Source organism: Mustelus asterias, chromosome 9 (assembly GCF_964213995.1).
Source record: "Mustelus asterias chromosome 9, sMusAst1.hap1.1, whole genome shotgun sequence".
In the NCBI taxonomy this organism is placed as follows: domain Eukaryota; kingdom Metazoa; phylum Chordata; class Chondrichthyes; order Carcharhiniformes; family Triakidae; genus Mustelus; species Mustelus asterias.
In genome coordinates, this window is record NC_135809.1 from 10518611 (window position 1) to 10531531 (window position 12921).

General features: G+C 45.5%; 1 protein-coding gene across 2 annotated transcripts in view; it reads right to left on the reverse strand.

Moving 5' to 3' along the window:
* The window catches only part of xpot (exportin, tRNA (nuclear export receptor for tRNAs)), a 55018-nt gene that overhangs the window by 11774 nt on the left and 30323 nt on the right, over nucleotides 1–12921 (reverse strand). For both annotated transcript variants that reach the window (XM_078219678.1, XM_078219679.1), the window contains exons 14-21: nucleotides 12647–12766; nucleotides 10218–10312; nucleotides 9350–9419; nucleotides 7995–8233; nucleotides 4892–5177; nucleotides 2444–2633; nucleotides 287–403; nucleotides 81–196 (exon numbers count right to left, since the gene is read on the reverse strand). In XM_078219678.1, the coding sequence (XP_078075804.1) occupies nucleotides 81–196; nucleotides 287–403; nucleotides 2444–2633; nucleotides 4892–5177; nucleotides 7995–8233; nucleotides 9350–9419; nucleotides 10218–10312; nucleotides 12647–12766 (1233 nt within the window). The remainder of the gene's footprint in view (nucleotides 1–80; nucleotides 197–286; nucleotides 404–2443; nucleotides 2634–4891; nucleotides 5178–7994; nucleotides 8234–9349; nucleotides 9420–10217; nucleotides 10313–12646; nucleotides 12767–12921) is intronic.

Here is a 12921-nt window from a genome sequence, read left to right on the forward strand (position 1 = left end):
AATGAGAGTGAGTTTTTAAAAAAAAAAGCTTGAAGATTAGCTTGCAAGTTAAGAGTTTTAGTAAAATGTACAATACACACCAAGACTGTTTGTGCATCAGCTAAATCGAAAGTTGGTTTAAGTGGCGCCAGAAAGCAAGCTGGGACAATGTGTTTGTAGATGAAGTCTTCAAATCCTAAGAGGCCATCTTTACCCCCTGGAATTAATGACAATCGGTTAAACCAGGCAGTTGGTTAAAAACAAAATGAGGCTGCTCTTGTTACGCGAGGACTATCGTGATCCTTACCCCAAAGTTCGATTAATTTTGAAAGGATGATAAAGCAGGTTTTTTGTGCAATTGGATCTGGAAATTCTACTGCTCCTTGAATGACTGTAAACAGGACGTGCTCTACATTCTGTACACCTGGAGCAAAGAGAAAAATAATTTCACCTTTATAACAACAATTATGCTGAATACATAAACAATAGTAGGCGTAGGCCATTCAGCCCTTCGAGCCCATTCCGCCATTCATTACGATAGGCAAACTTTGCATTTGTTCTGATATCCTTTCAGGTTGAGATGACAAGGGCAGCACTGCCTCACAGCGCCAGGGACCCGGGTTCAATTCCCAGCTTAGGTCACTGTCTGCACGTCCTCCCCATGTCTGCGTGCGTTTCCTCTGGGTGCTCCGGTTTCCTCCCACAGTCTGAAAAACATGCTGGTTAGGCGCATTGACTATGTTAAATTCTCTGTGTACCCGAACAGGCACCGGAGTGTGGCAACTAGGGGATTTTCACAGTAACTTCATTGCAGTGTTAATGTAAGCCTACTTGTGACTAATAAATAAACTTTTACTTTATGTCGCCGCATTTCTCCTTCATTCCATGTCCCATTATTACGAGCGTTGTTAAATACTTTTATGAAAATCCCAAACTTCACTGCAGTGTTAATGTAAGCCTACTTGTGACACTAATAAATAAACTTTAATTGGGATCCCAAGCTTTATAAATAAGAGGCATACAGTAATAAAGTAAGGATTTATGGTGAATATTTATGAAACACTGGTACGGTGTCCAATTCTGGGCATCAGACTTTAGGAAGGATGTGGAGGCAATAGAGAAGGTGCAGAAGAGAGTTCGGAGAATGGTTCCAGAGTGGATAAACTGTTCTCCTTAAAGAGCAGAGATTTGATGAAGGCGGTCAAAATCAGGAGTGGTTCCACTGGCAGAGGGGTCGAGGAACAGGAGCACCAATTTAGAGTGAGTGACAAAAAGAACCAGAGGCGACACGAGGAAAATCTTTATGCAGCAAGAGGCTAGGATCTGGAATGCACTGTCTGAGAGTGTGGTGGAGACAGATTCACACTGCGAGTGGTTAGGATCTGGAATGCACTGTCTGAGAGTGTGGTGGAGACAGATTCACACAGCGAGTGGTTAGGACCTGGAATGCACTGTCTGAGAGTGTGGTGGAGACAGATTCACACAGCGAGTGGTTAGGATCTGGAATGCACTGTCTGAGAGTGTGGTGGAGACAGATTCACACAGCGAGTGGTTAGGATCTGGAATGCACTGTCTGAGAGTGTGGTGGAGACAGATTCACACTGCGAGTGGTTAGGATCTGGAATGCACTGTCTGAGAGTGTGGTGGAGACAGATTCACACAGCGAGTGGTTAGGATCTGGAATGCACTGTCTGAGAGTGTGGTGGAGACAGATTCACACTGCGAGTGGTTAGGATCTGGAATGCACTGTCTGAGAGTGTGGTGGAGACAGATTCACACAGCGAGTGGTTAGGATCTGGAATGCACTGTCTGAGAGTGTGGTGGAGACAGATTCACACAGCGAGTGGTTAGGATCTAGAATGCACTGTCTGAATGTGTGGTGGAGACAGATGTAAACATGGTTTTCGGAACAGAATGTGATACTTATTTGAATAGAAACAATTTGTGATCCACGGGAAGAGAGTGTGGTGGAACTAAGCAAGTTGCTCTTGCAGACAGCCAGCACTGGCTGGATTGGCTGAGCAACCTGTGTGCGGTCACTGTTCAATAACTCTAAGGTGAGAGAACAGAAAGTCAAAGGCATTCAAAATCACAGAGGGTTTTTATAGAGCAGGAAAGGTAAACTGCTTCCACAGTGGAAGGGATGTTAACAGTGGACACGTAACTGGCAAGAGAGAGAGAGAGGCACGGAGATTTTTAGTTTTAGATACATTACGGGTTATAATGATCAGGAATGAAGGATGGTGGGTGGATTTCAACGTTAACTTTCAAAAGGATAAATATTTGACCAGGGAAAAACCTCCAAGGCTACGAGGGAAAAGCAGTGGGAGGAGGACTAATTGGACAGCTCTTTTACAGAGCTGGCTGGATGGCCTCCTTCTGTGTTGTACCAGTTTAAAAAAGTCATTACAATAGAGGTGTGGAAGAAAACTCATCCTTTTTGCTCATTTACAAATCCGTATACCTTGATTGGCAATGACTTCACTCATTCCACTCCCTGCAACTGTCTGCAGAAACGCAAAGTAACTTCTGCGTAACATCTGATTTTCAAGCGCAGCAGTTTGGTCATTCTCTTCCGCTGGTCGTGATAATACTTCAAATATAGCTTGAACCAAAGGCATAAATACTTGTTGTAAAAACGGTGAAATCTGTGTCTGTGAAGAGAAACACATTGAGCAAATAAAAATCAGCAACTCGTTACCAAAATGCAAAGAAAAGTCACCGTATTTGGGACTTATTAGGTACGCATTGATTTAAAATAGGCCATCTTAAATAGACTTGTTACAAACTGTTCCAACATACGGTGGCACAGTGGTTAGCACTGCTGCCTCACAGCGCCAGGGACCGGGTTCAATTTCAGTCTTGGGTCACTGTCTATGTGGAGTTTGCACATTGTCCCCGTATCTGTGTGAGTTTCCTCCGGGTGCTCCGGTTTCCTCCCACAGTCTGAAAGACGTGCTGATTAGGTGGATTGGCCATGCAAAATTGCCCCTTAGTGTCAGGGGGAGTAGCTAGCGTAAATGCATGGGTTTATGGGTGGGATTTTGGTTGGTGCAGACTCGATGGCCAAATGGCCTCCTTCTGTACGGCATGATTCTATGGTACTGTCTGTGCGGAGTCTGCACATTCTCCCCGTGTCTGCGTGGGTTTTCTCCGTGTGCTCCCACAGACCAAAAGACACACTGGTTAGGTGGATTGGACATGCTTCCAAGTCTGAGCTGTGCTTTCAGCATTAACCACAGTTGCTCAACACAACCTTGCCTCTGGAGTTAGCAGCGTGCTATATATCGGGTCCATCTCTTCCCACTGCAATGGAACAGGAAGTTGGTGCCACTTGACATCATGGGCGCGTGTCATGTACAGGATGCCAGCAGCCATTCAGCCCCAGAGGTGCATGTGCGATGCATATAACGTCACGGTGCGCTCAATGCCCCACTTGCCACTTTATTTGCTGCCCACTTGCAGCTGTGTGCACTTCCCCATTCGCCGCTTTCTTGCAGCAGCCCCACTCCAAAAGCCAATCTGACATCCTCGCTTTTTGCGGATAACACCTGTTACTCTGCTGCTTTAAATGATAAATTCGGTAACCATCATAAAGACTGCTCGTGCAGAAAATTCTAGAATTCATCAGCTCACTAAAGAAACGCTTTAACCAAATGAGTCACAGTCAAATGGCCCTATTACCCTGAACTGTAAGCATTACGCCTCTCCCTGTTTGTCTTAGTTGAGTTTCATTGTTCTTCGATTCAGGCAGTTCCCTGCGACTGCATGTGGCGAGTGCTCCCCCTGCTGCTGTGGTGCCTCCAACCCAGCCATACCAGAATCCCTACAAGTGTAGAAGGAGGCCATTCGGCCCATGGAGCCTGCACTGCCAACAATTCAACCCAGGCTCCATCCCCAATACCCCACGTATTTACCCTGCTAATCCCCCTGACACTGAGGGTCAATTTAGCATGGCCAATCAACCTAAGCCGCACATCTTTGGAGTGTGGGAGGAAACCCACACAAACATGGGGAGAACGTGCAAACTCCACACAGATAGTCACCCGAGGCCGGAATTGAAGCCGGGTCCCTGGCACTGTGAGGCAGCAGTGCTAACCACTGTGCCATCGTGCCGCCCATATATGAAAGGTGTGGAGAAATATCAGGTGAAAACACGTGTTGGATGTCAACTCTCAAGCTATCAATCGACTCATGATTTGATTTGAAAGAATTAACGCTTGTGTGTACATCCTTTGGACCTCTCAAAGCATTTTACAGTCAATTAGTTTCGTTCTTGAAATATATGGTGTGAAGTTGCCGGCGTTGTACTGGGGTGGGCGCAGTAAGAAGTCTCACAACACCAGGTTAAAGTCCAACAGGTTAATTTGCAATCATGTACTTTCGGAGCGCTGCTCCTTCATCAAGTGAGTCGCCCAAGGAAGGAGCAGCGCTCCAAAAGCGCGTGATTGCAAATAAACCTGTTGGACTTTAACCTGGTGTTGTGAGACTTCTCACTGTGTCTTGAAATGTAGGTATTGTGGAAGCTAATGCAATAGCCAATTTGCACACAGCAGAACCCCAGAAACTGCAACAAAACAAATGAACAGTTGTTTGGTTTTGATGCTATTGATTGAAGGGTCACTGGCAAAGAGAATCAGAAGAACCCCTTCCCACTCTTTGAATAATGCCATGGATATATATATATATATATACATTTAACATCCAACCAAATAGCATCTGTGTTTAATGTCTCATCTGAAAGATGATGCCTGCAACAGTGCAGCACTCCCTAAATACTGAAGCGTGGGCTGACATTTTCTGCTGAATACTCTGGAGTGGCTCTTGAACGCACACATATGACTCAGACTAGAATGTTACCACCGAGCCAGGAAGACATTTGGAGTAGATTCAAAACTATTCATAAGTGTACCTTAAATTTTGCTGTAATTTGATTAATAAGCGGAATAAATTCCTGAAGATCCTTGGCCTCACAGTCCTTAAGCATGTGCTCCGAGGCAGTGGGAATGAACGGGAGAACCTCCTCCTCTAGGCAAATGATCATTCTGTGGAGAAAGGTGCGCACACCACTCCGCAGCACCTCCTTCTGCAGAGCGCAACTCAGAGCCGGCAGGAATGTTTGCAGGCAGTCTCGGTACACTTCCGAGCAGCCACACTGTTTCACAGTCTGCTTGTTGCTGAAGGCCTTACTGGTCCGGCTAAAAATGAGACGAGAGAAAGAAAGACGGAATAAACAAGTGTCCACACCCGGGATCTTCAACTCCACTGCCCACAACCAGTGGTGGATTTGCCCATCTTTGTTCGAGACAGCATCATTGGAAATTTGTATTTTAAAGTTAGTTTGTTTATTAGTCACAAGTAGGCTTCCATTAACACTGCAATGAAGTTACTGTGACAAACCCCGGCCCCCGTTCGGGTACTGAGGGCGCATTTGGCATGGTCAATATACCTAACCCGCACGTCTTTTGGACTGTGGGAGTAAACCGGAGCACCCGGGGGAAACTCACGCAGACACGGGGAGAATGTGCAGACCCCGCACAGGCAGTGACCCCAGGGGGAATTGAACCAGGGTCCCTGGCGCTGTGAGGCAACAGTGCTAACCACTGTCACCATGCTGCCCTAATCTGCTGTCCTTACTTGGACTCACCTACATGTGACTCCAGAGGCGCAGCAATGCGGTTGACTCTTAATTGCCCCCAGGCAACGAAGGATGGGCAATTAATGCTGGCCAGCCAGCAATGCCCATGTCCCATGAATTAATTTTTTAAAAATGTTAAAATGTAAATTTGGCAGATCAGCTTGTTCTACTCCCATGGACTCTTGAAAAAAAAAGTTGTGGGATAATCCCTAGAACCGTTTAGGAATTTAAGGCTTCCACTGCAAACAAACGATGGACAAGTCAACTGGTCTTCCTCAAAGTAATGACATTTTAATACATTTTCCATGCAAACATGCACAAACATGCCCCTCAAGCTTAGAGCATCAAGTGGTAAACTGATATCAACCCACAGTCTAATTTACATTATTAAAATAAATGGGGGTTAGTACTCAGAGTGAAAAACACAGTGAACCCAAAACTAAAATAAACCGTGACTCTTGGCTACTATAATCTCTCCCCCAGGATGACAATCTTTTCCACCATAAAGATTCTGGGTTAAGCAGCCATTTAACTACTTTCCAGGTGGTATGCTAATGAACTTTATTACTTCTTAACATTAGGCAGCCAACACATGGGCATCTTCTGGACAGCAATAAGCTCAGAGAGCACAAGCAGTGGAGAATTGGAAATCTCAAAGGAGAAATAACGAGGGTGGTGGAAGAAAGAACTTGGCAAGTTAAAGGGCAAGATAAATACACTCTCAATGAATCCTCAAGATGCAGGCATCATGGTTAATGCTAGCATTTGGTGCTCACTCTTAGTTGCTCTCGTGAAGGTGATGGCGTGCCTTAGAACCACTGCAATTTTGCTGGTACTTCTACACTGCTGCAATGTAGGGATGAGGTGGAGATACCGGCGTTGGACTGGGGAGGGCACAGTAAGAAGTCTCACACCATCAGGTTAAAGTCCAACAGGTTTAGAAACCATAGAATCCCTACAGTGCAGGAGGCTATTCGGCCCATTGAGTCTATACCAGCAACAATCCCATCCAGGCCCTATCCCCACTTAGTTACCCTACTAATCCCTCTAACCCATTACATCCCAGGACACTAAGGGTTAATGCAGCATGTCCAATCAACCTAACCTGCACATCTTTGGACTGAGGGAGGAAACCGGAGCACCCAGAGGAAACCCACGCAGACACGAAGAGTGTGTGCAAACTCCACGCAGACAGTGACCCAAGTCAGGAATCGAACCCTGGTCCCTGGAGCTGAGAGGCAGCAGTGCTAACCACTGTGCCACCGTGCCACACTATGAATCATGACCTTTCGGAGCGCTGCTCCTTCATCAGGTGAGATACTCAGCTAATGAAGGAGCAGTGCTTCGAAAGCTCATGATTCCAAACAAACCTGTTGGACTTTAACATGGTGTTGAGAGACTTCTTACTGTAACATAGGGAGCTCCAGAATGTTGACCCAGTGCTGTTAATGATGATACATGTCTAATGGAGGTATTTTTGAAAGGCCAAACATCATGATATGAATCTCTCTCGTTTCCTTCTCTATGTACAGCATGCTTTGTCTGTATAGTGTGCAAGGAACAACACTTCTCACTGTATGTTAATACAGAATTCCCTAAAAGTGACGTCACAGGTGGATAGGGTCGTAAAGAGTGCCTTTGGTACATTGGCCTTTATAAATCGGAGTATCGAGTATAAAAGTTGGAGTGTTATGGTAAGGTTATATAAGGCATTGGTGAGGCCGAATTTGGAGTATTGTGTACAGTTTTGGTCACCTAGTTACAGGAAGGATGTAAATAAGGTTGAAAGAGTGCAGAGAAGGTTCACAAGGATGTTGCCGGGACTTGAGAAGCTGAGTTACAGAGAGAGATTGAATAGGTTGGGACTTTATTCCCTGGAGCGTAGAAGATTGAGGGGAGATTTGATACAGCTGTATAAGATTTTGATGGGTATAGATAGAGTGAATGCAAGCAGGCTTTTTCCGCTGAGGTTAGGGGAGAAAAAAACCAGAGGGCATGGGTTAAGGGTGAAAGGAGAAAAGTTTAAAGGGAATATTAGGGGGGGCTTCTTCACGCAAAGAGTGGTGGGAGTGTGGAATGAGCTGCCGGATAAAGTGGTAAATGCGGGATCACTTTTAACATTTAAGAAAAACTTGGACAGGTTCATGGATGAGAGGGGTGTGGAGGAATATGGTCCAAGTGCAGGTCAGTGGGACTAGGCAAAAATGGTTCGGCACAGACAAGAAGGGCCAAAAGGCCTGTTTCTGAGCTGTAATTTTCTATGGTTCTATGTGACAATAATAAATCAAATCAAATACAAAATGGAGGCCAAATATGGACTGCTTCCGAGAGTAGGCATAAGAATTTTCAAGAGGAGAAAAAAAGAAAGAGGACTCACCTTGCAAAACCCACCGCATGGTTTAAACAGTCTGCGAGCGCAGCTTGCCTCTCCCCATCCTGCTCTGTTAGGAGCTTTGCTAAAAACACTTTGAATTTCTCCATTAGCGGAGTGAGTAAGTCCCTCATCAAAGCCTGCTTCCTTTCTGCTGGGTAGTCACTATTCACGATAAGAACCCCTGCTGTTTCGTAAATAAACAGTTGGTCATCGCTGCTCAACAGGGTCTGGAAACCATTCTCCTGAAATAATACATCAGATGCAAACCATTACAACTCTCAGAAAACGTCATCGAAACAACACCCAGAAAATTAAGCATACTGGAAGAAATCTTGGCATTTCGTTGATTCTGGAGAGAGCGCCAGAGAGAGAGGTGGGATAGAGTGCGCGGGAGAGACAGTGTTTAAACTAGTGAAACATCTGGGCGGCATGGTGGCACAGTGGTTAGCACTGCTGCCTCACAGCACCAGGGACCCAGGTTTGATTCTTGGCTTGGGTGACTGTCTGTGTGGAGTTTGCACGTTCTCCCCGTGTCTGCGTGGGTTTCCTCCGGGTGCTCCGGTTTCCCCTCACAATCCAAAGATGTGCAGGTTAGGTGGATTGGCCATGCTAAATTGCCCCTTCGTGCCAGAGGGACTAGCTAGGGTAAATGTATGGGGTTATGGGGATACAGCCTGGGTGGGATTGTGGTCGGTGCAGACTCGATGGGCCGAATGGCCTCCTTCAGAAACTGTGATCTCAAGGAATTACATAGAAGTAATATCAAACAAAATCTAACACCTAGTGATAGAAATGAGATACTAGTGCAGGTGATGGAGAGAATGGTTTAGATGAAGCTGCTGCTATATTGCTCTAACATGCCTCAAAGAGCACCTTTGATTGAATGGCCAATTGATTCTCTTAAACATTTACAAAAAGCAATGTTCAGGATGGTGGTTGGTCCTGGGCATGGGGCTAAAAGCTTTTTTCATTCATTAGTTTCGTTTATTTTTTTAAAGCTCAATTTATTAGTGTCACAAGTAGGCTTACATTAACAGTGCAATGAAGTTACTGTGAAAATCCCCTAGTTGCCACACTCCGCCACCTGTTCGGGTACAGAGAATTTAGCATGGTCAATGCACCTAACCAGCTCGTCTTTTGGAAGGAAACCGGAGCACCCGGAGCAAATCCACACGGGGAGAACGTGCAGACTCCGCACAGTCAGTGACCCGAAGCTGGGAACCGAATCTGGGCCCCCTGGCGCTATGAGGCAACAGTGCCAACCACTGTGCCACCCATTGACTTACAAAGTTTAGGGAGTTCCGGGAAGAGATTTAACCTCTTTCAGATTAACAGTCAGAAGACAATTCAACACTCACTGAAGGAGAAAGCACCAGTAGGTCTTGTATTCTGTTCAGAATGTCTTCTATGTAAGGATTCATATGTTTACTGTAAGAAAACAAAGACAGTTTAGAAACACTAAGTTGCACATGTACAAGCAACCCATGGAAAATTACACTTATTTTGTGGTCGCTGTGGGCAGTAACGTTCGTTGTTCTTTTTTCATTCAATAGGGAGGGGAGGCAAGGACTTCTAGAATTATAGAATTCCTACAATACAGAAGGAGGCCATTTGGCCCATCGAGTCTGCAACTACCACAATCCCATCCAGGCCCTATTCCCGTAACCCCACATATTTACCCTGCTAATCCCCCTGACACTAGGGTCAATTTAGCATGGCCAATCAACCTAACCGCACATCTTTAGACTGTGGGAGGAAACCGGAGTGCCCGGAGGAATCCCGCGCAGACACGGGGGAGAACGTGCAAACTCCACACAGACAGTGACCCGAGGCTGGAATCAAACCTGGGTCCCTGCTGCTGTGAGGCAGCAGTACTAACCACTGTGCCATCGTGCTGCCCCGTGCTGACTTGCTCTCAGGAATCAGCGATATCAGGGGTATCAGCACCGCCACCATCACCCTCCGTCCCTCCCTAACCCCCCCAAACAAGCACAGCCAGTGATGGGGAGCACCTAGATTCTACCAGGCACATTCCTGCACTTGGGAACAATTAGGAACTCGGAATGTGGGCTTGCATACCCTGATGAATTTAACTTGAAAGGAATGTTAATGCTCCATGAGAAAAACATTTTTGCAACATCAACATTACCAAGGACTAATGATCAACTCAAAGCAGTGGAAAATTGGGACAGGACTGAACAGAGGACTGCTATTGGATTTACTCACCTTAAAGATTTAATGAATCTGGAGATCAGGTACGCTGTCCTACTTCGAACTTTTGGACTGCTATTACGCAATCCCCTATGATCTAAAAATGCCATCTGCATGAAAAGTAACAATGAAAACAGAGGGTTAAATACCAAGTCTAAACAAAATAAATTTTGAGAAAGGCAGGAAAAGTGCCAAAAGAGCTTGCTTTGGGCAAATTGGGCACATTCCGTTTCAGGCATTTTAACACTCAAAAGTTTATTTTTAAATTATTTATTCTTTCATGGAATATGGGCATCGCTGACAAGGCCAGCATCTGTTGCCCATTCCTAATTGCCCTTGAACTTGGGCCATTTCAGAGGGCAAGTTAAGAGTCAACCATTAGTGGAACTTGAGTAGACCAGACCAGGTAAGGGTGACAGATTTTCTCCCCTAAAGGGCATTGGTGAACCAGATGGTGTTTTTTCCCCCTTGTGACACTTCCCCCTCCTGACTTAGGGCAGTTGTCTCACCCACTTCTACCTTCGGGAGAGGACAGACCAATAGCTTTCACGTCCCACACACTGATGAGTGCCAAATCTAACGATGCTCAATTGGAGAAGGAAGCAGCGAGAACCATCTTCGGAGCCTGGGAGTTCCACCAGTACCTGTATGGCTGACAATTCACCCTATTCACAGATCACTGACGACCATATTCCAGCTGCATTAAGGGATACCTTCACTCGCTGCTGGCAGATTGCAATGATGGTTCCCCCATCTTGTCAGCCCATTCATACGACAAAGAATTGATGATGTCTCATGAGACAAGTATTCCAGACTCCAATAATTTAATTTAAATTTCTCCAGCTGCCATGGTGGGATTTGAACCCACGCCCCCCGAGCATTAGCTAGGGTCTCTAGATTACTAGCCCAGTGACATTACCATTCCACCACCACCTCTCCCTAAAAGTGTCATCCTATAAAAGTCAAGTAAAAAACAAAAACATTGATATTACAGAAAGCACTTGGGATACCACTCAAACGTTGAGTTAATTGAACTGTTTCTTTCAAGTGTCTACAAGTAATAAAAATCTCCAAAGCCCCCTCTTTCCAATAACAAAAATATCACAAATAAAAGAGATATTCCTTTTGCTCCTGGAGCAGCAGTTCAGCTGTCAGGACTCATTGTTCAGTTAGAAGATTGTCCCAGCTGCTGGATCAGGAACACCTCCGAGTTAACTCTCCGATCAGTTAACTGCAGGAGTGCTGCGTGATCAGAGGCGCAGCAATCAGTTGATCCAGGCTGCTGGATCAGGTGGATTTTCAATGATTCCAATGGGCAGCACGGTGGCAAAGACATTCGCACTGCTGCCTCACAGCGCCAGGGACCCGGGTTCGAATCACGGCTTGAGTCACTGTCTGAGTGCAATTTGCATGTTCTCCCTGTGTCTGCGTGGGTTTCCTCCGGGTGCTCCGGTTCCCTCCCACAGTCCAACAATATGCAGGTTAGGTTGATTGGCTATGCTAAATTGCCCCTTAGTGTCAGGGATGAGCTAGGGTAAAATGCATGGGGTTATGGGGATAGGGCCTGGGTGGGATTGTGGCCGGTGCAGACTCGATGGGCTGAATGGCCTCCTTCTGCACTGTAAGGATCCTATGATTCCATGCAGGGACGTCTCCTAGTTTCAATCTACTCCAAACACCAAAAACGGTTTTAACTGAACGGACCGGGCACCTTCTCTGGAAACAAAAACATCGAGAGGAGATCCAAAAGTCAACTTGGAGAAGATGGTTTCACTTGCAGGGATGTCCAAAACTACCACTTTTAGCATTCACTCCTATAAACAAGTGTCCTGAGACTAGACCCATAAAGTTTATGGTGAAATCAATTCATCAATATTCTCACCCACTTCCTACATATTACTGAGACCTTGGTTCTGTAATGTGGACAGAAAACTGATCCCAGATATGGAGGGATTTTCTTACGAGTAGAGGTTGAGTATTCTGGACTTTACTCATTGGGAGTTTAGAAGAATGAGAGGCGACCTTATTGAGACATATAGGATTCTCAGGGGCCTTGACAGGGTAGATGCCGAGAGTTGTTTCCCCTTGTGGGAGCGTCTAGGACCAGGGGGCATAACCTCAGAGTAAGGGGGTCATGCATTTAAGACAGAGACGAGGAGGAATTTCTTCCCTCGGAGGATAGTGAAACTTTGGAATTCTTTACCGCAGACGGCTGTAGAGGCTGGGTCATTATGTTCAAGGCCGAGACCGACAGAATTTTAGGGAATCAAGGGCTACGGGGATAAGGTGGGAAAGTGGAGTTGTGGATTATCACATCAGATCAGCCATGATCTCATTGAATGGCAGAGTAGACATGATGGGCTGAATGGCCTACTTCTATACCTCTTATGGTTAAATATTCTGTTTACAGTAATCATGGCTAGAGATACGTGTTAAAAACTCACCAGAACAGTAGGAATGTGCTGTGGTTCTACAGTAAAAAATTTCTCATAGCGTACTACTATTTCAAAAAACTCCAATGTAACCGATACATGCTGGTACTGACTCACTCCAGATGTCACCAACTATAGGGACAGAAAAAGCATGTTATATTTCAGAGATTAACAGCAATCACTTATTCATTTTGGTCCATACCTGGAGTATTCAGACCCGAGATTAACCTTCTACATCAGACATCTTTCTTACTTAAAATGGAATAGGAGTAACACTCCATGATTAT